Raw genomic sequence first — 26,527 nt, 5'->3', positions numbered from 1 at the left:
AATACTGTGGAAGACCGTGTCAAAAGCTTTGCTAAAGTCAAGAAACAATACATCCACTGCTTTCCCTTCATCCACAGAACCAGTAATCTCATCATAAAAGGCGATTAGATTTGTCAGGCATGACCTTCCCTTGGTGAATCCATGCTGGCTGTTCCTGATCACTTTCCTCTCATGCAAGTGCTTCAGGATTGATTCTTTGAGGACCTGCTCCATGATTTTTCCAGGGACTGAAGTGAGGCTGACTGGCCTGTAGTTCCCAGGATCCTCCTTCTTCCCTTTTTTAAAGATTGGCACTACATTAGCCTTTTTCCAGTCATCCGGGACTTCCCCGGTTCGCCACGAGTTTTCAAAGATAATGGCCAATGGCTCTGCAATCACAGCCGCCAATTCCTTCAGCACTCTTGGATGCAACTCGTCTGGCCCCATGGACTTGTGCACATCCAGCTTTTCTAAATAGTCCCTAACCACCTCTATCTCCACAGAGGGCTGGCCATCTCTTCCCCATTTTGTGATGCCCAGCGCAGCAGTCTGGGAGCTGACCTTGTTAGTGAAAACAGAGGCAAAAAAAGCATTGAGTACATTAGCTTTTTCCACATCCTCTGTCACTAGGTTGCCTCCCTCATTCAGTAAGGGGCCCACACTTTCCTTGGCTTTCTTCTTGTTGCCAACATACCTGAAGAAACCCTTCTTGTTACTCTTAACATCTCTGGCTAGCTGCAGCTCCAGGTGCGATTTGGCCCTCCTGATAACATTCCTACATGCCCGAGCAATATTTTTATACTCTTCCCTGGTCATATGTCCAACCTTCCACTTCTTGTAAGCTTCTTTTTTATGTTTAAGATCTGCTAGGATTTCACTGTTAAGCCAAGCTGGTCGCCTGCCATATTTACTATTCTTTCGACTCGTTGGGATGGTTTGTCCCTGTAACCTCAACAGGGATTCCTTGAAATACAGCCAACTCTCCTGGACTCCGTTCCCCTTCAAGTTAGTCCCCCAGGGGATCCTGGCCATCCGTTCCCTGAGGGAGTCGAAGTCTGCTTTCCTGAAGTCCAGGGTCCGTATCCTGCTGCTTACCTTTCTTCCCTGCGTCAGGATCCTGAACTCAACCAACTCATGGTCACTGCCTCTCAGGTTCCCATCCACTTTTGCTTCCCCCACTAATTCTACCCGGTTTGTGAGCAGCAGGTCAAGAAAAGCGCCCCCCCTAGTTGGCTCCTCTAGCACTTGCACCAGGAAATTGTCCCCTACGCTTTCCAAAAACTTCCTGGATTGTCTATGCGCCGCTGTATTGCTCTCCCAGCAGATATCAGGAAAATTAAAGTCACCCATGAGAATCAGGGCATGCAATCTAGTAGCTTCCGTGAGCTGCCGGAAGAAAGTCTCATCTACCTCATCCCCCTGGTCCGGTGGTCTATAGCAGACTCCCACCACTACATCACTCTTGTTGCACACACTTCTAAACTTAATCCAGAGACACTCAGGTTTTTCTGCAGTTTCGTACCAGAGCTCTGAGCAGTCATACTGCTCCCTTACAAACAGTGCTACTCCCCCACCTTTTCTGCCCTGCCTGTCCTTCCTGAACAGTTTATAACCATCCATGACAGTACTCCAGTCATGTGAGTTATCCCACCAAGTCTCTGTTATTCCGATCACGTCATAGTTCCTCAGTCTATAGTTCTATAGTTCCACATAGAATCTCAGTCTTTCCGTGTGTCCCAGAATCCGAGAGTCCGACATCAGCGTGGTAAGTTAGGAATTACTCCCCGAGTTCAGGGCCAGGTGCAGCCAGGAGAGACTGACCATGTTAAAAGACAACAGCAGAGTCAGTGCAGGGCACACCCACTGGTTGTGCCGGGTACAGTATGTACTAGTATGGCAATCTGACGGGTGCAGTGTGTGCGCACTGGATCCAAACAGCTCAAGGATCTTGGTAGCCAAATAACATTTCAAGGCTAAGAGTGAAATCCTGGCCCCACTGAAGGCAATGGTAAAACCTCCATTGACTTCAGCGGAGCCAGGAGTTCACCCTAAGACTGGACCAGGAGACTGCCTGCATGCAGCTAGGGTAGTGCAGGGGTGTAGCCACGGGTGGGCTGTGGCCCACCCAGTGATCATCCAAGCCCACCCAAATCAGGGCTGGAGCCCCCCGAATCCACAGGCTGGGACTCCCACCCCCAGCTCGGTGTCCAACAGCCTGGCTGCATCTTTCTCCTGCCAGCGCCATGCGCTGCTTCCCTGGTCTCTGACCCAAGCACTAGCCCCGCGGGGGGTGTGCCTCGTGAGGGCAGGTCTGGGTGGGGCTAGTGCTGGGGCCGGAGACCAGGGCAGCAGTTCCTGGCACCGGCAGGAAAGGGACGTGGCTGGGCTGTCGGACACTGAGCCAGGGTCGGGAAGGGTGAGCAGAGCTTGAGCCCTAGTAGGACCCCACTTTGCCCAAAATACACGCCTAGGTGACCAGATGTCCCGATTTTATAGGGACAGTCCTGATATTTGGGTCTTTTTCTTATATAGGCGCCTATTACCTCCCACCACTTGTCCAATTTTTCACATTTCCTATCTGGTTACCCTAGGTACGCCCCGCAGCCTATGTGCCCTGAGCAGCCTCAGCTTTGGAGCCCCCCTCCCTCCTGCCCCCTTCCCAGGGCACCAGATTCCTCCTGCACCCCTCCCTCTGCTCCTCCGGTCACTGCCCACCCCCGAAAGCTGAGGCCCACCCAAGTTTCCTGTCCTAGGTATGCCACTAGTGTAGTGTGAGGGCAGAGAGTAGCTCTGGGGCTTTCCGAGGAGGCTCATGGATATAACTGGGTACCACAGCTCCGCAGGAAGCCCGGATGGGATCATGGCAGATGGAGCTCGTATGGAAGGGACCAGGTGTTTTTCCTTAGAAGGGATTCTCCTTCCAGCAATTGTAGGGAGAAATCAGCATCTTCATGTGCTGAGGAGTTCCCTCCAAGAACCAGGGTCTGGGCTGAGTAGCTAGTTAGGAGAGGCAGGGCAGGGCTGCAGGCAATTCAGTGAGGAATGCAGGTAGCAGCCTCTGTGAGAAGCAGGAGAACTGCCAGGTTTTTTGCCCCCAAGGTACAAAGTTATCAGTTGTAAAGAGGAGAGTAGATGTCTGTTGAGAGTTCTGGGCAGGGCCACATAGGCTTAGTCATGGTGTGTAAGGGCACCAGTGACTCTGGGCTCTGTGGGGGTCAGTCCTGGAAGCTACGTGTCCATTATTAGGAAGAAGGTTGAAATCCAGGGCTTCTGCAGTAGGTTTCTCTGTAAGGATCCCAGTTCCAGCCAGGCAAGAAGCCCTATGGAGACTCTGTACATGGATTTGAAGATGTGGCAGAGAGGGGAGCTGAAACTTCATTAAGCAGGAGGGGTCCTTGTGGTGAGGGGAGAAGCAGATGATCATAATGGCATTTTTGGGTCTTAAAACTCTATGGATCTATAGACCCATAAGATGGGCTCCATTTAGGCACAAGGGAACCAGATTGGCTGGCCATTTAAATTAATTTTCTAGTGAATTATTTTCCCGCAGGGCCCTGGCCACTTTCAGTGCCCAGGATGGATAAATCGGGGTTGTGCAGCATCAGACTGTTGCTTGTATGACCCCTGACTCCGCTGCTGACTCACTGGGTGGCCTTGGGCAGGTCACTTTGCTTTTCTCTCTCAGTTTCACCGTCTGTAAAATGGAGCTGTGACATTGCACTCTGTAGGATTTTATGAAAGTATGCTGATGAGTGTGAATATAATGTAACTGAAATATGCTTCCTGTATGCTGGCAAGTGGGTAATGAAGTCTTACAGTGACATGTGATCATGTCACCTGAACTCGAATCCATCTTTAACCTTGTGCTTTTCCATTGAAAAGGAGGGATGGAAACCCAGAGAGGGACAAAGGATTCCCGCCTTATGCAAAAGATATATAAGTGAGTGGAACAGAACAAAGTGAGCAGCCATCATGAGAAATCCCCTCGCTACCACCTGAGCTGGAACAAGGGCTGTACCAGGGAAAGGATTGTGCCCAGACTAGGTAGGCATCCAGTCTGTGAAAGAAACTTATTGAAACATCTCTGAGGGTGAGATTTTATCTGGATTCAGTTTTATTACTGTATTCGGCTTAGATTTGCATGTTTTATTGTATTTTACTTGGTAATTCACTTTGCTCTGTCTGATACTACTTGGAACCACTTAAATCCTACTTTCTGTATTTAATAAAATCACGTTTTACTTATTAATTAACCCAGAGTATGTATTAATACCGGGGAGGGGGGTTAAACCGCTGTGTATATCTTTCTCCGAGTGTTATAGAGGGTGGACAATTTATGAGTTTATCCTGTATAAGCGTTATACAAGGTAAAACGGATTTATTTGTGGTTTGGACCCCATTGGGAGTTGGGCATCTGAGTGTTAAAGACGGGAACAGTTCTTAATTGCTTTCAGTTAAGTCTGCAGCTTTGGGGCACGTGCTTCAGACCCTGGATCTGTGCTGGAGCAGACTGGCATGTCTGGCTCAGCGAGACAGGGTGCTGGAGTCCTAAGCTGGCAGGGAAAGCAGGGGCAGAAGTAGTCTTGGCACATCAGGTGGCAGCCCCCAAGGGGTTTCTGTGATCCAACCTGTCACAGGAGATAATAATAGTACTTATCCACCTACTTCCCTGGAGTTTGGTGAGGGTTTATTAGTGTCTGGAGAGTACTTTGAACACATAAAGCTCTGCAGAAATGGTGAGTACTCTGGAGAATCAGGCCCTGAGGGTCTCAGGTTGCTGCTCAATCACCGCAAATAAGTAGCGAGTTGGGAATTTTGGCTTTAATCGTTGTAAGTACTGTGGGACAGCATCACACACTGAGGGGCAGGTGTCCTTAATCCAGCATCTCTCTTGCACTTACCTGAGCAAATCACACTGGCATCATTGTCGTGTGAGCACTGAGAGGCCCCCAGGGCAGTAACAGGGCAATGGCGCAAATGGATTTCAGTCCCTTTGCAGTGAAATGTGTCTGTCCAGACAGAGCCAGTTCCCTTCCCAAAATACCCTCCTCCTGGGGCTGATACAGCGAATCCGCAGTCGAGCTGACGACAGAGAACGTTGGCGTCTGGTAAATCCCAGCATGAGTCACAGAGGGTTCCCCAGGCACCAAGAACCTGGATCTCCACCCTTCCTGAGCACGCTGTGCTGCCGTTCACCAGACGGAACCCTGTGTGCCCCGGGGAGAAGGGAGAAGGGGTTTAGAGAGGGAGCATTTAAGATATTTTATATTAAATAATAAAGGAAAGGAAAGTTGGGGGATTGAACCCATTCCCATTATATCGAGTTGTTTAGGTTTTACTGGAAGCTGGTAGCAGCTTTGTTATCTCAGCTCCCTACAGAGTGAGATCATTTTTTTTGCTGCATTCAACTCTAGAATACACACGACTGGGATTTTAGAGACATTGTGCCAAATTCTTACTTGAGCATATGACACTTGCATCATTTGCATGTGAGCACGTCTGACTCCTGTGTGATATCCTGGGACAGTACATGACGTGTGACTCATTCCCTACACACTGGAATTCCTCAGTCCAGATTGGTCCATGTCCTTCTCGGAAATGAGCTCCTCCTGGGATAGATAGAGCTGTTCCACACTCTAGTCCATTACAGATAACACTGGCAGCTTTGAGATCAAAGTGTGCATCACAGATTGTAGCCCAAGTGTCTCCATGTCTTACTTCCACACGTCCTGAGCAGGCACTATCTTCTCCAACCAGCTGGAGCTCAATGTGTCCTAGAAAGCCAATGAAGGATGAAAATTACAAAGGAGCCTCAGGGAGTTAGGTGTTCCAGTGCCTTAGAACTTTGGCCAAAAGCCCATGTGGTGCAGTGGGACAGTGCAGGCAGCAATTAGACATTTTTTTTAAAAAGCAATGTACAACAAATGGAAAGGGGGAACTTAATAGCAATTGATATACACTGGAAGTTCTGAGATGTAGAAAATCGATAAGGGAAGCTAAAGCTATCAGGGAAAACTCCATAGTTGGCAGGGCTAGGAACAATAATGACCATTTTTTTCAGTATATTAGGAGTAAAGACAAACAAACAAACAAATCCTAACAAAGGTGTAGCCCATTACAAATGGAGATGGTAAAATAGTTTATAATGATGCAAATAAGGCAGAAGTGTTCAATAAACATTTCTGGTTTGGGATAGAAGCAGGAAGTGTATTCATACTATGTGAAGAGGGTGAACCTCTCTGCAGTCTGTTGGTAACTAAGGAGGATGTTAAACAGTATCTAGTAGGGATAAACTTTTTTAAAAAATCAGCAGGCCTGAATAGCTTATGAAATCTTGGAATAAATAGAAATGTAGGACTGGAAGGAACCTCATGAAGTCATCTAGTCTATCCCCCCACACCAAGAGAGGTTTAAGTATACCTAGTCCATCCCTGATAGATGTTTGTCAAACTTATTCTTAAAAGTCACCAATGACGTGTGTGACAGGTTCGGTTACAGACACCCCCTTGGGACTGCCACCTCATGTTCTGAAATTACCTCTGAGCCCGTTTTCCCTGCCAGCTTGGGACTCCAAAACCCTGCCTTGTTGAGCCAGACATGCTAGCCTGCTGCAACACACACCCAGTTCTGGTCCACACCCCAAAAGCTGCAGACTTCAACCAAAAACTGCTCAGCAGGTCACCTATCTCCAGCATCCAGACACCCAGTTCCCAATGGGATCCAAATCCCGAAAAAATCCCTTTTACTCTGTATAAAGCCTATATAGGGTAAACTCATAAACTGTCCACTGACAGAGAGATATGCTGTCAAGGTTCCTCCCCCACTCTGAACTCTAGGGTACAGATGTGGGGACCTGCATGAAAAACCTCCTAAGCTTATCTTTACCAGCTTAGGTCAAAACTTCCCCAAGGTACAAAATATTCCACCCGTTGTCCTTGGATTGGCCGCTACCACCACCAAACTAATACTGGTTACTGGGGAAGAGCTGTTTGCACGCGTCTTTCCCCCCAAAATACTTCCCAAAACCTTGTACCCCACTTCCTGGACAAGGTTTGGTAAAAAGCCTCACCAATTTGCATAGGTGAATACAGACCCAGACCCTTGGATCTTAAGAACAATGAACAATCCTCCCAACACTTGCACTCCCCCTTTCCTGGGAAATGTTGGATAAAACGCCTCACCAATTTGCATAGGTGACCACAGACCCAAACCCTTGGATCTGAGAACAATGAAAAAGCATTCAGTTTCTTACACGAAGACTTTTAATAAAAATAGAAGTAAATAGAAATGAAGAAATCCCCCCTGTAAAATCAGGATGGTAGATATCTTACAGGGTAATTAGATTCAAAAACATAGAGAACCCCTCTAGGCAAAACCTTAAGTTACAAAAAAGATACACAGACAGAAATAGTTATTCTATTCAGCACAATTCTTTTCTCAGCCATTTAAAGAAATCATAATCTAACACATACCTAGCTAGATTACTTACTAAAAGTTCTAAGACCCCATTCCTGGTCTATCCCCGGCAGAAACCAGCATATAGACAGACACACAGACCCTTTGTTTCTCTCCCTCCTCCCAGCTTTTGAAAGTATCTTGTCTCCTCATTGGTCATTTTGGTCAGGTGCCAGCGAGGTTACCTTTAGCTTCTTAACCCTTTACAGGTGAGAGGAGCTTTCCCCTGGCCAGGAAGGATTTCAAAGGGGTTTACCCTTCCCTTTATATTTATGACATATGCACAGCTGCTTGCTCCCCCAGGTATTAATTACTTACTCTGGGTTTATTAATAAACAAAAGTGATTTTATTAAGAATAAAAGGTAGGATTTAAGTGGTTTCAAGTAATAACAGACAGAACAAAGTAAGTCATCCAGCAAAATAAATAAAAAACACGCAAGTCTAAGCCTAATACATTAAGAAACTGATTACAGGTAAAATCTCACCCTCAGAGATGTTCCAATAAGCTTCTTTCCCAGACTAGACTCCTTTCTAGTCTGGGCCCAATCCTGTCCCCTGGTACAGTCCTTATTAGTTCCACCAGACATCTGAGGTGGAAAACAGGGGCTTTCTCATGACTGACAGCCCCGTCTGTCCTGCTCCACCTCTTTTTACAGCTTTGGCACAAGGTAGGAATCTTTTGTCCCTACCCCTCCTTCTAAATGGAAAAGTACCAGATTTAAGATGGATTTAATATGGATGTCCTGTGAGACCTCATTGTTCATTACCCACAGGCTGGCCCACACGTACACAGGAAGGCTTGCAGGTAAATAAACCATCTACAACCAATTGTCGTAGTCAATGGGAGCCATCAAGATTCTAAACCACCATTAATTGCCCACACTTTGCATAATTACAATCTGACCTCAGAGTCATACTTCACATTTCTAGCTTCAGATACAAGAATGACACATACATACAAATAGGAGGAATATATTCAGTAGGTTATAACTTTTGTTTTGATACCTTACATGAGACCTTTTGCATAAAGCATATTCCAGTTACATCATATTCACACTCATAAGCATATTTCCATAAAACATATGGAGTGCAACATCACAACGGGGACTCCACATCCTCCCTTGGTACCTTGTTCCAGTACTTAACTATCCTTATAGTTAGAAAGTTTTTCCTAATATCTGACCTGACTCTCCCTTGCTGCAATCTAAATGGATTACTTCTTGTCCTACCTACCCATTGTAGAGAGAAAGCCCAAAACTGGACACACTGCTCCAGCCGAGGCCTCACTAGTGCTGAGTACAGCAGGACAATTACCTCCTCTGTCTTACATGTGACAATTCTGTTTATAAAATCCAGAATAACATTTCCTGTTTTCAAAACAGCATCACCCATTTCAGTCTGTGATCCAACATAACCCCAGAACATTTTCTGCAGTAGTGCTGCCTAGTCAGTTATTCCCCATTTTCGATTGTTTGCATTTCATTTTTCCTTCCTAAGTCTAGTACTTTGTACTTGTCTTTATTGAATTTTAATTTACTGATTTCAAACCAATTCTCCAATGTATCAAGGTCATTATGAATTCTAATACTCTCACTAAAAAGCTTGTGACCCCTCCCAGGTTTGTGTCATCCACACATTTTATGAGTTTATTCTCTACTCCATCATCCAAATCACTAATGAAAGTATTGAATAGTACCAGGCCCAGGAGAGTGATATTATTTATGTATCCATAGGAACACAGTGACCAGAGAGAAAAGTGTTAAGGCAACTAAAGGCCAACGGGCATATGTCTTACCTAATCCTCAGCATTTCCCTCAAAACCTGGGCTGGCCCAACCTATCCCAGGTACCCCTGCTTGTGGGGACTGGGTTTCAATCTCCTTCCCTGCAGACCCTGCCTCTCCCTCTTTGTTCATCAGGGCTCCCCTTTTCATAGTTCCCAAGCTCTTTGTTTAATTTTCCCACTTGAAGGGCCCCTCCCCAATCCCAAGCTAGGGGGGGAGGGGTGCCCGGCTTGGTCAGAGGCAAAAGTTCAAAGGCCTTGACACCCGTATTGTCAGTTAAGCACCAGTGACTGGGTTCTCTGTAGCCATTGTCTGCCTTGCTGGGACATGTGGGGAGCTCCAGCAGGAGTTACTCTTTGAACCTGGTAAAAAATGGCAAAACAGCAATAAAAGAAACAGAAGTACACATAATATACATAACAATACAGATATTTCCCATGGTCTAGGCAGGGTCATAGTGGACAAGCAATGGGACTAGCGCTTCCAGGCTGATGCTGTGAAAAGGCGAAGGTGATCCTTGGCGGTTTAAACAGGGGAGCAGTGAGAAGAGCTAGCTGAAACGCAGGATTTCCAGCTCACAGGAAATTTTGCTAGTTCAAAACTTCCTGTGAACCAGAAATTCCCTCAAATTTGTTCTGGAAAGACCAACACATGGTGTGTCTGACATGAAATTTGCTCCCAGGGACACCAGCAGATTCTGAGTGACACTGACATTCTTGTCAGTTTCACCTCCAGTGCTAAGAGAAAAACAAAAATGTCAATTTCTCTCAGCTGCTGTTGGGGATCCCAGGATCTGTGGCTCTTGGGCAGCCTCACCATGCAGACTGCCTTGGGCTGGGGACCCCTGGGCTTCCAGACTCCTGGGCCAGCTGGGGTCCCAAATAGCCAGCTGGCCTGGGAGTACCAAAGCTCTGGGGTCCCCGGTCTGGGGCAGTCTGCAAAACAGGGCTGCCTCAGAGCCGCAGACCTTGGGAATCAGGATCCCACCCAGGATTTCTAAATTCCCTGCTGTGGAGCTGGGAGCTGATCCCTGGTGAAAGCTGGGACTCCCTTCTCCATGGCAGTGTTTCCCTGGAGCTGCAGACTATAGAAGACCAGGGTCTCTGGTCCTGGGGCAGTCTACAGGGTGCAGCTATCCCAGAGCAGCTGACCTGAGAAGACTGGGGTACCTGGCCCCAAGGCAGTCTGCATGGCAGGGCTGGCTGGAGCCTCCCAAGCCAGCTGGCACTTAACCATGCAGGTTTCTGCCACAACCCTGCCTGTGGTCTAGAGAAAGATCCTTGCACCCGACTCACTTTCATGGGAAATGTCCAGTTCAACAAACCAGCATTTTCCAGTGAAGCTCCATTTTGTTGGATAATTTCTGACCAGGGACATGGTTTTACCTCTGTATACAGTATGGTGAGACCGATACCGCATCCAGTGTGTTGTCCACATTTTACGAAGGATATTAAAAAAAAATGGAAAGGGTGCAGAGAAGAGCCACAAAAATGATTTAAGGACTTGAAAATATGCCTTGTAGTGAGAGATTCCAGGAGCTCCGTCTGTTTATTTTTAACAAAGAAGACCAAGAGATGACGTGATTATACTGTATAAGTACTTTAGTATAGAAGTACTTGCGCAGGGACAAAACACTGGTATGTAGAGGCCTCCTTAGTCTAGTGGAGAAAGGCAAAACAAGAACAAATGGCTGGAAGTTAAAGCCAGAGAAATTCATATTAGAAGTAAGCCATACATTTTCCATAGCGAGGACAATTAACCACTGGAACAAACTAAAAAGGGAAGCAGAAGATTATTCACCTCCTGAAGTATTTAGATGAAGATTGGATGCCTTTCTGGAAGATGTACTTTAGCCAAACAAAAATTATTGGATTTTTAAGGAGTAACTGGTTACTCCTTAAAATCGGTTAAGGAGTAACTGGATTAAATTCTGAAGCCTGTTACCCAGGAGGCCAGACTATATGATCTAATGCTTCCTTCTGCCCTTAAAATCTATAAAGCTATGTTTCTAAAAGGAGGTTAAATTTGTAAAGTCAAGCACTCAAACATTCAGAATGCTTGGCTCGTGTTGTCCTCTGTAACCTTAATTAGTCCCTTTTGTATTTCCATTGTGATACAGTCTTTAATTACACCATCAAATGTTATTTTTGCCCCAGGACCCCTGCCTCACTCAGTGCACAGGACACGTGGTGCTGACTGAATGGGTGGATGGTCAATCGTTCTTTTTATACTCATTGTGCAATGTTTGGCCCCAGCCCTTATGTACTGCACATCATCCAAACTGAACTCCCAAAATAGAATTGTTCATTTCCTCATGGGCTTTTCTATGGTGCTCATTCCTATGGTAGCTGAGTGCTTCACAAACATTAAAGAATTTCTCTTCACAATACTCCTGGGAGGCAGGGAAGTGTTGTTATCTCTATTTTACATAGGGGGAACTGAAGCCCAGAGACACTGTGGCCAAAATGATCAAAAGTGTCAACTGATTTTGGGTGCCCAATTTGAGACACCCAGGTCCTGATTTTTCAGATTCCTTAGCATTATACAGCACTTAGTATGTTCAGAGCAGAAGACCTACTGCAGGGGTGGGCAAACTTTTTGGGCCGAGGGCCACCTCTGGGTGGGGAAATTGTATGCAGGGCTGGGGCAGGGGGTTGGGGTGCGGGAGGGAGTATGGAGTGTGGGAGGGGGTGCGGTGTGCAGGAAGGGGCTCAGGGCAAGGGATTGGGGCAGAGGAGGGGTGCGGGTGTATGAGGGGGCTCAGGGAAGGGGGTTGGGGTGCAGGAGGGGTGCGAGGTGCAGGCAGGGAGTTCGGGGGCGGGGTGCAGGAGGGGATCGGGCTCCGGCCTGGCGCCGCTGACCTAAAGCAGCTCCGGGGTGGCAGCGGCACGCACCGGGGCCAGGGAAGGCTCCCTGCCTGTCTGCCCTGGCCCCACGCCGCACCGCTCTGGGAAGTGGCCGGAACCACATCCCTGCACGGCCCCTGGGGGAGGGGGTGCACAGGGCTCCGTGCGCTGCCCTTGCCACGCCCCCAGGTACCTCCCCCGAAGCTCCCATTGGCTGCGGTTCCCCGTTCCTGGCCAATGGGAGCTGCGGGGAGCGGTGCCTGGAGGCAAGGGCAACACACAGAGCCCTCTGCCCACCCACCCCCCGCCCGGGGTCCCAGGGATGTGGTGCTGGCTGCTTCTGCGGGGCCTGTGGCACTATGGGGGGCAATCCCACGGGCCGGATCCAAAGCCCTGAGGGGCCGGATCCGATCCATGGGCCGTAGTTTGCGCACCCCTGACCTACTGACTTCAGTTTACAGCAGCATATGCTCAGCACTTTTGCAACCAGACCCCCATGGTTACAAGGGGCCACCCATAAAATGAGGAACACACAATTAATGACCACCTGTGAAATATTTGGTTTCAGAGGCTTGCCAAGCATCACATAGGATCTCTGTGGCAGAGGCAGGGAGAGAATCCCGTTCCCCAGGGCAGGATTCAGCTGCCTTAACAAGAGACCCTCCTTTCTCCTTCTGCAATCCCCTGCCTCACACACAGCACACTCTGCAGTTTCTGCGACCATGAGGCAGGGTCCTACACAGACCAGCCTCCTTCACGCCACAACCAACCCTGATCCAGAGCCCTGTCTAGCACAGGCGTAGTTTGACTGCTATATCTGGGGGGGACAGAGAGCGCGCACACACACACACACACACACACATGCATGCACACACACGCACGCACACACACACATGCACACACGCACACATGCACGCACGCACACACGCACGCACACACGCACATGCACACGCACACACACAGACGCACACGCACACACGCGCACACACACACAGATGCACGCACACACGCGCGCGCACACAGATGCACACGCACACACACGCGCACACACACGCACACACACGCACACGCACGCACACATGCGCACGCACACACACGTGCATGCTGAAGCCAGTTATCTTGGCTCACTGACTCTCCCTCCCCCCACCCCAGCCTGGAGTGGTCTCTGGGCTGCCAGGGCTGGGGGCGGGGCAGGATGGCTCCATGGGTGAGCCCCAGCTGCTGCTGTCTGCTGCAGCGACCTGAGCTTGGGAGCTGTGGCCACTCCAGCACCGGCTGTTGCAGAGATGTTGCTGCTCTGGGGCCTCCCAGGGCCGTTGCAGCCGCCTCCCTGCTGGGGCTGCTGCTGCCGAGGGGACGCCACATGCTGGGCTCCCGCTCCCCGCTCCCATTCCTCTCTCTCCTTCTCTTCTCTTCCCATCCCACCCCCTTCCCCTGCCCGCTGCCCCGTGCCCCTCCCCCTTTCCCAGTGTCCTCTGCCCGGCTGCAGGCACTCACCGCTTTACGGAAACGGGCAGGCACTAGGAGCCAGGCAGCCGTGCACAGCTGCAGAGCGACAACCCGGAGCAGCTACTCTCCGCCTCAGGAGAAGTGGCTCCACCCCCCCCTGCCCCCGTTCCCTGCACCGACCCCGCGTGCCCCCCGATGCCTTTCCTCTGCCAATGCCCCCCTGCACCCTCCCAAACTATGCCCACGCTGTCTGTGCTGTGCACTGAATGAGGCAGGGGTCTCATGGAGAAAATAGCTTCTTATCCTGTAATTAAAGACAGTATCTTAACGCAGATCTACAAGTGGGCCAAAATAAAGTTACAAAGTCAACTTTAATTCTGCCATTTCGTTATTTTTTACAGCTCAACTTTGCAAACTTAACGTTCCTTAAAAGTAATGTTTTCTGCATAATTTCCTAAGTTTTTAAAAAAGCAAACTGAAAAAACAGAAGTTCCAAGATGCAGAATCATGTTGCCACCCTCCGGATGCCACGCGTCTCAGTTTTACCCGGACAGTCCGTTTTTTGGCTTCTGTGTCCAGGTGTCATTTAGGGTTGCCAGGTGCCTGGTTTTCTACTGGAAAGTCCAGTCGAAAAGGGACCTAAATGACACCTGAACCAAAAATCTGGTTTCCAGGCGGGGGGGGGGGGGAAACCGGGTCATTAATCTGTGCCAGCCCCTGCTCAGCCAGGGCGGCTTCGTACCTGCAGGCCGGCTGCTTGAGACGATCCAGCGAGTGACGAGGGGAGAGGGGGAGTGAGCGATGAGGGCAGAGCCTTGAGGGGAAGAGGCAGAGAAGGGGCGGGGCCTTGAGGAAAGAGGTGGAGCAGGAGCGGGACCTTGGGGGAAGAGGGCGTTGCCTTGGGGGAAGAGGTAGGGCAGGGGGTAGAGCCTCAAGGATCTGGTTACCAGCCATGAAAAAGATGGCAACCCTGTGACACCCACATGGGTCATCAGCAGTGTTGGAACCTTTAGATCCACCACAGAAACCACTGCCACTTGAGCTAACGGCGTAACTGACAGTAGTAGTAGGTTGTCATCCTCTTTGTGGACCAGCACTAGAGCGGGATCAGAAAATTTTGTTGAAGGGTTTGACAGATATTTGCTGACAGCAGGGGAATGGCAAAACTCAGGGATCCTGGTTCCATTCCAGGCTCTGGAGAGGTGTGTGTTCTGGTAGTGACAGACCCGTCTACCCCTGTTCCCCGAAGCCTAACCCCTTCTGCCCCATCCCCTCCGAGCAGTCCCTGTATAGGTCCTGTCTCTTCTCCATCCTTTGCTCTGTGTCCCAGTCCTGTTCTTCTTGTCTACCCAGTGCCAGTCTCCACTCCTCAAGCTTCTCATCCCCAGGCCCAGGCTCCTGGACAAGCCAAGCCTGAACTTCACCTCTGGCTTCCCCAGCCTTGTCCCAGTTTCCCCCTATTCTCTGTGCTGTCCCTCCCCTCTGGGGTCCTCAGCTGATCTGTTTCTCACACTTATCCCTGCCTTGGGTTGTCCTGTCTTCCCCAAGCCCCTGTTTCTCTTCTTGGATGCCTCTTCCTGTCTCAGGGTTTCTCTCTACACACACTTAGCTTGTGTCAAACTGGGGTGTAAATTTACCCCGCACTAGCCTGCTGCACACTCAGTGGAGATGATTTAACGCGTCTGGTGAAGACACATTACATCGATGGGCAAGCGCTCTTCTGTCTACACAATTAGTGCACCTCATCGAGAGGCAGAAGCTCTGCTGGTGGGAGAGCGTCTCCGGCTGACATAGTGCGATGCAGACACTGCTTTAAGTCGACGTAAGTTACATTGTTGGGGGGGGGGGTTGTTTTCACACCCCTGAGCGATGTAACTTACATCAACTTAAGCTGTAGTGTAGACAAGGCCCCAGTGCTCAGCCACACCATCCACACGGACACTCGATGCATGGCAGGACAGTGCAGGGTAGATTTACACCCCAGCATGCCACGCACTAAATGTTCATGGAGGTCTGCTCTCAGTCTCCCATAGCCCACTCTGGCTGCTTATTCCAGTCTCGTCACCCAGTTAGTCTTAGACTCCCCTGACACCCTGGTTCGTCATCTGGTTTGTTTCCTCACCCACCTCCAGTTCCTCCCCATTGGTTCCCAGTCCCAGACTCCTCCCCCAGTCAGTCCCAGTCTCCCCCAGCTCCTTGCTCAGCACATCACAGTCTCTCCCCACCCACTTACTGTCCTAATTGCCCTGCCTAGCCAGTCCTAGTCTCTTTCCCCCTCCTCCCAGTCCCAGGCTCCTTGCCCAACCAGTCCCCATCTCCTGCTTTCTCTCCCAGTCCCACTTTCTCTCCATCCAGCTGCCTCCAGGCTCAGAATAGTCCCCCTGCATCCTTATCCTCATCTACTTTCCCCTGCCACCCTGGTCTGCATTCAGTTCAGGTAGCTTCCTCCTCACACTGCCTGGGCCCAATACGTGGATACAGTCTCCCTCATCTCCATTCTAGTGCCTGGTGTCACTCTGGTCACAGCAGCCAGGAGCATAATTTCAGCATAATTTTATTGGTTACACATCTTGCCACTGCTGCAGCCCCTCTTCAGAGACCGTCACCTTCTTGCGAGGAAGGGGCTTGTGTGCTCCAATGATCCTCAGAGCTATGCTGTCGGGAGATTCATTTTTCTTCAAATTTGGTGTAATGAGAAGATTCCAGAAGACTTGAGAAATGCCAACATTGTTACAATCTTTAAGAAAGGAGATAAATTGGAGTGTGGAAATTATCGTGGCATTGACTTGCTATCTGCAGCAGGGAAAATTCTTGCCCATATCCTCTTAAACCGATTACTTCCCCTTGCTGAGGAAATATTGCCGGAATCTCAGTGCAGTTTCAGACCATCCTGCTGGACAACCAATATGACCTTCCTTGCTCACCAAATCCAGGAAAAGTCTCGGGAGCAAAATCAGGACCTGTACCTGGCTCTCATTGATTTGACAAAGGCCTTTGATTCTGTCAATCATGAAGCCCAGTGGAAGGTCCTGGCCAGATTTGGCTGCCCTCCAAAATCTATTAAGGGCCTAAGGCTTCTTCATGATGAGATGACTGTCACCGTTCTCTGGCCTGGAGATGGATCCTTTCATCCTCAAAACTGTGGTTAAACAAGGAAGTTTTATTGCCGCATCCCTGTTCTCCATGTATTTAGCAGTCATTTTGGTCCTTGATAAATACCTCCTCCCCACTGGAGTTGACATTCAATACAGAATGGATGGGCTGTTCATTAATCTTTGACATTTCTGCTCAAAGTCTAAAGTCCTCAGGGTGTCCATGACTGATCTTCAAAACGCTGATGACTGTGTCATCGTCACGCACACTGAGAATAACTTTCAGTCCACACTGGATTTTTTTGCACAAACTTACCGAAGCCTATGACTCTCACTCCATATCAAGAAAGCTGAAGTGCTCCATCAGCCTGCTTAAGGCCTTGCACATGAGCCACCACAAATCACCATCGAGGGACAGACTTTGGAGAGAGTTGAGGACTTCTGTTACCTCGGTAGCCAACTTTTTCAAAATGCAAAAATGGACAGTGAGATCCAGTACAGGATCCAGTGAGCAACTGCTTCCTTTGGGAAACTGCTCTGGCGCGTTTTCGCAGACCGTGACCTACGGGAGGAAACCAAGATCCAGGTCTATGAGACAATTGTTATTCCTATACTCCTTTATAGACGCAAAACCTGGGTGACCTATCGACAGCACCTCAAGAGTCTGGAGAGGTAACACCCACGATGCCTCTGGAAGATCCTTTGCATCAAGTGGGAAGATCACTGCACTAACACCAGCATCCTCATTGAAGCGAATGTCACCAGCATTGAAGCAATGATCCTCACTCACCAACTCCGCTTGGCTGGACATTGTGTGCGGATGCCAGACTCTCTCCTCCCAAAACAAGCCCTCTACTCTCAGCTCACCAATGGTCAGAGATCCCGTGGTAGTCAGAGGAAACCCTACAAAGACACACTGAAAGCGTATCTCAAGAAAACTCATCACGAGCTGGGAGGAGCAAGCAACCAACCAATCTCAGTGATGCCACATCCTCCAACAGGCAGTGGCCTGCTTTGAGGAGAAGTGCCCTGCCCTCGAAGTTGAAAAGAGAGAGGGAAGGAAGGAAAGAAAAAGAACTTTCTCCCAACAGGCAGCTGACCTGTCAGGAAACATCTGTACCTACTGTGGGCAGATCTATAATTCCAGGATCGGACTCCTGAGTAAAGGACCCAGAAGTAAATCTGTGGTAGAGATCATCCTGGAATGGAGGGATCGCCAATGCTGCAACCAATGAGGCTGTGGGCCTACAGACAACAGCCTCTGTCACTGTGCATCCCTGCTTCACTCCCTTGTCACCGTCCAGCCCGTGCACTGACTGAGGCAAGGACCTTGGGAGAGGAGAATGTTTTGGCAAAGTAGGGTATTAATCCAACCAGAAATGAAAAGTGAAACTGGACGAGAAGGGGTTGAGAGAGACAAAATGGCTGAGGTAATAGCTTTTATTGGACCCACTCCTGTTGGTGAAAGAGACAAGCTTCTGAGCTTACAGCTCTTCTCTGTCACATCAAAAGTTTCTCTCTCTCCAACAGAAACTGGTCCAATAAAAGATATTACCTCACCCACCTTGTCTCTCTAATATCCTGGGACTAACACGGCTACAGCAACACTGCATATCAGAAGACGACTGTCACTTTTGGGAAAGTTTTCTAGTGTTCTGTCAGGTCAGCATCTCTCAAAAATCGCTTGGTGCAGAACCATCACAGCTCCCGTAGGTGTTTGTTCTCAGTGATATCTAGTGCACAGGGCAGTTTGTCAACAGATGACTGGTTATTTCTGGCATAATTCTGAATGCACCCAATCTTGAGTCCTTTATTCTGTTTCTACTCAGTCTGTACAAAGCAAACTCACATTACAGTTGTGACGTTATTGCCATGAACTGTGACCTAATAGATCATTGTCTAGGGGAAGGTTGTAGTTTGCTGGTTATGATTATGCTGCCTGAATGTGTGTATCATTTTTGTATTCGAAGTTATGAATATTGGCTATGTAATTATTTGATTCTAAGTTGCCTCAGTGAAGCATTTGGTCGGCTTCTGGAGAAAGGACTATTCTCAGTAAGTGCCCAATCAAGAAACACTTAACTGACAATGGACTTTGGGAGACACCAATCCACATCTGAGCTTTCCTGGGAACATTCAAGCTAACATGTAAACAATGGCGTCGGCCTGCAAAAAGCTGAATCATTCATAGATGTGACTTGCCCAGGTGTCTGCAAACTCCATCTTGTGCAGGGGATTTTACACAGGAGGACAAGGTGGTTTCCAACCACAAGAGAAAGACTATATAAGCCCCCGTGGAACTACCCTGCCAGCACGGCAGGGATTAAAGGGAACCTTTGGGCCCAGCTAGCTCCACTCCGCTGTACATGCAGCCAATGTCAGGCCTGGGGGGAGAAAAGGAGAGAGCCTGGCTCAGTTGAGGGCTGACTGGCGAAGAGGCAGGAGCTATCCGCCTCCCTACCTGAGGGGAAGGGTCACTAGCCTGCCAGCTGGGGTAGCCACCAGGGAGTAATCACTGTCTCCCCAGCCAAGGGGGACTGTGGAGGAGACCTAGGAGCCTCCAGAAACTGAGGTAACTGGGTCCCTGAAGCTAACTGGGTCACCAAACTTACAGCTTCTCCCTCTGAAGGAGCCTGAGACTGCAGCATGATACCACCCAAGATCCACAAGAAGGCGCTATGGGATGCAAGCCACCCAGCGAATAGAACTAGAGGGGCCAGGCTCCAAACAACAAGAACAGGAATAGGAAGTAGCCCAGGACAGGGGATTTAGACTCTCTGCTGGGAGGCCTCCCCTATTCAGGGATTGAGACATGCAGGACTATGGACTAGGACCTGGTGGAGAGAGAACCTAAGTTTCTTTGCCCAAAAGACTAAGACAAATTGACCTTCAAAACAAGGAGCCAGAGATTAGGGGTACAAAACATGCAGGAGCTTGGCCCTTCAAGGGCCCTGTTAAAAAGCTGAACTCTATTCCCACTGCAAACATGCAGCTCCAGCTGAAACACAAGAGTAATTTTACAAAATTAAAATTACTGTGCTATTTCATTTCACAATTATTATTGTGCTATTTCAGGGGAAGATATTATTCCTACTAAATGTTCAGAAGAGAGAACTTAAAAATAAAATTTATAATGGGTCTGTAGCTGTAATGTTAACTATTCAGTTACAACAAATGCGATAATATGATATTCCTGTGCTGTGTAGGGTTGAGGTATATTTTTGGCGGAGCTCTCTATTCTACTCTCGATCTACAGGGTATCAGAGATTGTGAAATTTTCTGTTACTGGTTGGTCCAAAATGTGAGAAGTAACAGAGCAGAGGGGGGAGTGCTTTCGGCAAAATCTAATTCTGGCCAAGCTGGGAGAATCTGCCCCTTCCTTGGTCACCCTATGGGGGTGGCAAACGAGCTACATAAATGCCCCAGCCTCTGTACTTCTGTGGTTGGGTGTCTGGGTCTGGATTTTAGCATGAGTGTAACATTTTCAAAAGTGCCTCAGTGACTTAGGAACCTACGTGACATTTTCCTTTTCCATTTTCTCTCCTATCTGCATTTTTAGACCCATTCAAAGGGAAAGGGAAAGGAACGATGTGGCACTGAAACAACTGGAAATGAGATAATGAAAATGCTTCACAGTCACACATGGGGCTCCTCGGTGCCCAGTGACATGAACAGTAATAATTGCAGTTCAGTAATAATAATAATTACAGGACTTGCTCTGCTTTTTGTTCATTTCTCCTTAGGGTCACAGGCACACAACACGTTGTGGGTTCCAGCCCTTTTCTCTCAGGGGATTTGTCTTTCAGGACAGAGTTGGCTGATTCTTACCTGAACAGGTCACTCCAGCATCCTCTGTGTGATCACAATAATTCACTCCCCATCCCCTGTTCCTGCAATGCCAGAGAGCAGACTCGGTACTACGACAGGCAATGTTATCCAGCCAAATTGGTCCAGATCCTGCTCCAAAATGAGCATTACGATGGGCACTGACAGCAGCTCCACATTCCAACTGCTTACAGACAACCCCAGCATCTGTCATGTCCCAGCCATCATCACACACTGTCCCCCACCGCTCCTGGTGTTTAACCTCCACTCTCCCGGCACAGGGGCTGCCTCCATCCGCCAGCCTCAGCTCGTCGGCACCTTCAAAGACAGACACAGAGCAGGGTCAGAGCAGCAGGGAGCCCCCTCCTCACCATTATCACAGCAGAGTCCGTGCTCAACAGGAAGGGATCCATGCCCAGAACCAGGAGAATGGGACATGCCCAGAGCTGCCTCATGGCACCACCTTCTCACGTCTCAGGGTCTCGCACTCGGGGCTGTCACTGCTGCAGCTCTCCCCATTTTATCCCCACTCTGGTGGTTTGGGGAGTTTTTACCTGTCTTGTGAGAACACGATGGAAGGCGCCAACTCATGGAGTTTCCCTTATTCCAAATGGCACCATCTCCTGTCACTGTCACTGGGGCTGAAGCCAGCGAGATGGTGGGGAGATGGTCTGCAGTGGGGTAACAGGGAGGCAGGAGAGAAAGTCGGAAGGGAGGGGACAGGGATCTGAAATTGGGGCAGGAGGGAGCAGTGGAGGTGGAGCACAGGGTGGTCTGGATGGGGGAGCAGGGAGCATAGGGCTGGAGTGGTTACTGAGCAGGGGGCAGGAGGGAGGAGAAGGGGGTTTAGAGAAACGGGCTGCATGGAGAGTTGGAAAGAGGAGGGGTCTGGAGTGGGGGACAGGAGTGAGAAGTGAGGAGGGGGTGAGGAATTGGGCAGGAGGGAGAGAGGGGGAGGGGAGAGAGCAGAGAGGGGGCAGAAGGAGGCATGGGGAGAAGAGGGGTTCTAAAAAGGGAGGAAGAAGGAGGTAGGGGTTGGGAGGGGTGATCATGTGTAAGAGAGGAGGGAGGGACTCTGAAGCAGTGCAGCAAGAGGGTGAGGAGGGGAGGGGTGTGGAGCAGAGGATGGGAGGGAGGGGAGATGGCCTGGAGCAGGGGGAGATGAGGGAGAATTGGGGAGGATGGAGGAATCGGGATGGAGTGTGGGGAGTCTGGTGCTGGTAGACAGGAGGGAGGGGAGGGGTTCTGGAGCAGGGGTACAGGAGGGAGTATTGGGGAGGGGAATGGAGTCTGGAGTAGGCAGGGGATGGGATCAGGAGTGTGAGGGGCAGGAGCAAAGGAGAGAAGGGGAGGGGGCTCTAGAATGGGGGCAGTGCTTTCCCGCCTCAGGCAGAGAAGTTGCAGGGGTGGGGTGGGGGAAGCCTGGGAAGTGTTGCTGTTTGCAAATGGCTAAATCAACCCTGCCCTGTTACGGTGACATTATAGCGGATGTGAATGGTTGATGTCAATGTGAAGGTCTCCAATATCTGTAACTCACCTCTAAACAGTAACAGAAGTTCTGTGTGCGAGTGTGAACTACGCTGCATGAATTAACTCAGTGGCTGTCAAGCTATTTCCCAGTCAGCGCTTCCTCTGTCAGAGGAACTGAATCAGGAGGCAGAGTGAAGGCAGTGCTGGGCAATGGACGGCAGTTCCCATCTCAGGGGTGAGGGGAGGGTAAGCGCAGACTCCAGCTGAGCAGCCAGGGGGAGTTGTGCAATCTGGGTGCATTAAATGGTGACTTTTCAGTCTGCAGTTCTCACCCCCATGCTGGCAGAGGAGTAGAGGGGGGTTCTGCAGTCCAAAGACAGACTGAGTAACATGAATGGATGGTTTTTATAACCTCGTAATTTTTGTTCTGTGGAGCTTGTCATTAGAGCCTTATGCTCCCCACAGGACTTTCCTCTCCCCACCTCCCCACACATTTCCCTCTTCCACTGGTCTCTTCCCACCCGCCTCCCCTGGGCTCTTCCCCCCTCTCTTCTCCCCTTTCTATCTGGCCTGTCGGCCCTGCATATACAGGCTGCTCCTTCCCCACATGAGAAGCAGACTCTGCCCCCACTCCCTGACATTGGCATTTCTCCCAGTAGCTCTGAGCTCCACCCCTGTCCCCAGTTGTCTCTACAGCTGTTTGCATTTCTGGGGGTTGTGGAGAGGCAAAGCTGGCTGCTGGGAGGGAGGCAGGTAACAGGGAATGTGAGGAGGGGCCACTGCCTGCAACACAATCCTGGGATATTGGCTGGGAGAACTGGTCCACAGGACAGGGTGTGAAGAGCCAGGACTGTCCCTCAGACTGGGAGCAAGTCCAGGCATCATTACAATGCCCAGGAGTTACAGCTACATGCAGAGTTCCACTGTGAGCCCTGGAACAGGCTGGTTGCAGCTGTGGATGGCTGAGCTGGGGATACTATGTTTAAGGAGCCTCCATGGAGCTCAGAGAACAGTGCAGTTCACACCAGTACGTGGCCAGACCATCCTGCTCCTTTAATGCCAAGGAAATACAAAACACTCACTTTACTGCAATCCACAGGGGCTTTTATCAGGTACAGCTCACTTCAGTGCAATCCCACAGGGAACCCATGGGGCCTGGTCTGCACTGAGAAAAATAGGGGCTTTTTTTCAATGGAGTTAACTCCGTGTTGTTCACTTGTGGCAGGACCCAAGGCTGCAGCACTGCTCTAGCTAAGTGCACACACAGTTCTGTTTCCCTGCGCCCAGTAGAAACTAAGAACAGCCGGCAGTTTCCTTGCTCAGAAATCCCCCAGCCTGCCCCTCCAGTGAGCTCCAACTGGCTTTGTTTCCTTTCTGCTTCCAAGATCCCGGTCACAACTCCTACTGGCTTCTCCCCCCACCAGACACATTCTGAGACCAGTATCCTGCCCCTGCATTGGCAACAATGGAAACCCCTGGCTTAGCTCTGCCCTGCCCATGTGCCCAGTGCCTTTGGCAGTAGCCCCCACTGCCTGCATCTGTTTTCACTACATAAAGGATCTTGATTGCTCCGTCTGTTGAGCTTAAAAGAGAGTTCTCGCCCTGCCATTGGCTTTCATGAGGTCTGTGATTGTCTTAGGATCGAAGACTCCCCAATGGCAGCCATCAGCACCTTTCAGGATAACAATCACTTTTACAAACTGCACCTCTCATATGCTGGCTCCACTTCTGTGACCCAACTTGGAATAATGACCCCACCCAGCACTCTGAACATTGGGGAAGTTCAGATCTGGGTCTGGGAGTGAAACCTGCAGCTTTGACCCATCCCTGATATATTCTCATTTGTTGGCCTGAACCCCACTGAATTTTACAAATTAGTTTTCCTGCACAATGTAAAGAGGTCAATAATTGTGAAACACGATCTTCTCGCAAAGATTGACCTGGCCTCTTCTTAGAGCTCAAGGAGGAGAATTGGGGCACTGAGGGAAACGGAAGAGTAGCTATATGGTGATATCCCCTTTGTTGTGAACTCCCCCACATCACTGTGTCTGTGTCATGTGAAGTAAACTCAGATTTCCAATAGAAAATAAAAAAAATATGAAAGAGATGATGCACATTTCCTCAGCAATCAAACAAAAATACTTTGAGCTGAGCATGTGCTTGGCATCACTATAGGACGTTATCCCACAAATAGCTGGAGAGTATTTTATGCTCCCCATGTCACTGTGTCTGCATCATGTGAAGCAGTCAAATTTCCCATAGAAAATAAAAAATATTCAGGGGATGATGCACATTTCCTCAGCAATCCAACAAAAATACACTGAGCTGAACATGTGCTTGGCATCACTATATGACACCATCCCACAATCGTGCAGTAATTTATCCCGCATGTGGTAATAACTGTCCATCCCCTGCAATGTCAGTCTGATCAGCAGAAGTCACCACAGAATTCCATGCTTTCCGGTCATGTACAGCTGTGTCATGGGCTCTAATCCCGGCACATTATATAGGAACTTCTTGGGAATCTGAAATATAAACTCCAGGTAACCTGCTAGATGGTTGGTTTGCTCAGGATTTTCTGGGTACGAGCCCCCTACTCAACGCACAGTGACTGAGCTGTCTGTGAAATATATATCAGGGCAGGTTTTTCTCAAAGACAACAATTTAAACCGATCTTGCTGATTATCAAGGTCAGGGTCAGTTTCTCAGGCTGGCGCAGCAGCACATCGGGTTCCCATGAACCAGCTACTGCTGAGCAGTTCACTGCCCTGCCAGACACATGGATCATTCTTGTGCTGCTAACACCAGCCCAGCAGGTTCCAATCACTGTATTATTTGAATCATATCTGGGTGCCACATTCAATTTGAATCCTATTGCTGATCAGTTTTGGAGTCTTTGGGCCAGATTCACTCCCTAAGACGCACCAGCACATTCTGATGTATCTCATGATCTGCTCCCCCCTCCCGCATTGCTGTTAAATCTTCCTGGAGCTGGGACACTGGGTAGCAAGGAGCCTGCAGCCCCCTCTGTGCTGGAGGAATGAGAGCAGCCCTGAAACTGGGCAGGGGCGGCCTTGAGGGAATTAAACCAATGTAGCCGTGAGAGGCCCTGATGCAGCACCTCTGCCATGCAGCTTGTGCCGGTCGGGCTTCTCTAGATTCCAGCTAGGATTCAAAGCTTCTCTGCTCCAGCAGAAAACCTGGGGGAGGGAAGCAGGGCTCCTGCAGGATAAATCTTCCTGCTGGCAGAGCTTCCAGTACCCCCAAGGGCACAGGGCATTGCACACTGCACCCCAACACACACAAACACACACATTTGTGTGGGAGGAATCAGCTCTGGGTTTATTTGGATAAATCCTGCTCACTTCAAAATTGCAAAACTTCTTCTGGCTTCAGTGAGTGAATGGGGCAGTGAGGAGCCAGGACTTGGCCCTTGGATTCTTGGCCCTGTTGGATTCTGGACCAAACAGACATTTCTGTTGGATCCCAAATTATTGATGTATTTATTGGGATTAAAATTACTAAAGCGATGCCCAGCCAAGGCTCTAGGCATGCGGACGGCATGGATAACACTCAAATCCCTGCAGCATGAAGTGACCATTTCAACCGGAACTCAGCCAGACAGACACCCACAGAAACTTCTTCCCACCCTTTTCTCATTATGTGACGCACAGCCTGGGTCCTTCCCACCCGCACCCCCAAACAAGTGTCTATTGCAGTGTGCACAGAAGGTCACCAGATTTGGGCTATTTTGGCCCAAAGGGGACAACAAGTTTCAAAGTCCTGGAGTCCTCACAGACAGCACCCTGCCAGCCACCCCTCTCCTTTATAAAAAGGGGGAACCAGCTTAGGTGCCCCCGCTAACCAGAGCTGTGGCAGTACGTCACGGGGAGAGAGGGGATCTCTCAGGGAGGCTGGTCCCAGACCATTCAGGACTTTATAAATCATCACCAACACCTTAACCTCCACCCAGAGATGGGCAGCTATTGCAGACCCTCCAGCACGGCTGTAACATGCTCCCAGCAAGATGTGCTGATCAGTGAGTCGCTGCTATTTGCACCAGCTTCCTTCTCTGAATGGTTCTAAGGTACAGCCCCACATTAGGGTCATTTGAATAGTCCAATCTCAAGCTTACAAACATTTTGATAACAGTGGCAAGGTCTAATCCCAAAAGGAAAAGTCATAACGTCCAAGCCAGGTACTGATGGTAAAAAGCTGACTCTAAAAGTTACCACCCTCGTTCCAGTTAACCCAGCTCCCCTGGTGAAACACTGAGGAGACTTACCTGCAATGTCCTGAATTGTGAGGAGAAGAAGCCACAGCACCAGAGTGGAGAGATGTCCCTTCATTGCCAGCCTAACTTGCTGTCCCCCCACTCACTGCACTGGCTGCCCCTAAACACCTGCCAGGACTCCTCTGTATCTGACAAGTGACAACAAAGCAGGGGAAGGGAAATATATAGATTCAGAGACTGGTATCAGCTGCGGGAAGGAACCAATAGCAAACCCATCTGCCTTTTTAGTTATTATCAGTGGTTTTATCTGTGACTTTATGCAGCTAAAACATCCAATAAAACTCGAAAGCAACAAACATCACCATATATGAGTGATGAGCCCCCTCCTGATGT

General features: G+C 49.5%; 1 protein-coding gene across 1 annotated transcript in view; it reads right to left on the bottom strand.

The window, feature by feature from the left end:
* The window catches only part of LOC311526361 (antigen WC1.1-like), a gene marked incomplete at its 5' end in the record, with an annotated part of 42,011 nt that extends 15,762 nt beyond the window's left edge, over positions 1-26,249 (bottom strand). Inside the window, 3 exons of the mRNA XM_084639301.1 lie at positions 4,881-5,195; positions 20,434-20,748; positions 26,186-26,249. Of these exons, the coding sequence (XP_084495427.1) occupies positions 4,881-5,195; positions 20,434-20,748; positions 26,186-26,249 (694 nt within the window). The remainder of the gene's footprint in view (positions 1-4,880; positions 5,196-20,433; positions 20,749-26,185) is intronic.
* Between the last annotated feature and the right edge of the window lie 278 nt (positions 26,250-26,527).

Source organism: Lepidochelys olivacea (genome assembly GCF_965140295.1).
Source record: "Lepidochelys olivacea isolate rLepOli2 genome assembly, chromosome: 1".
Taxonomy (NCBI): Eukaryota; Metazoa; Chordata; order Testudines; family Cheloniidae; genus Lepidochelys; species Lepidochelys olivacea.
This window is presented reverse-complemented; position numbering and strand designations above follow the sequence as displayed.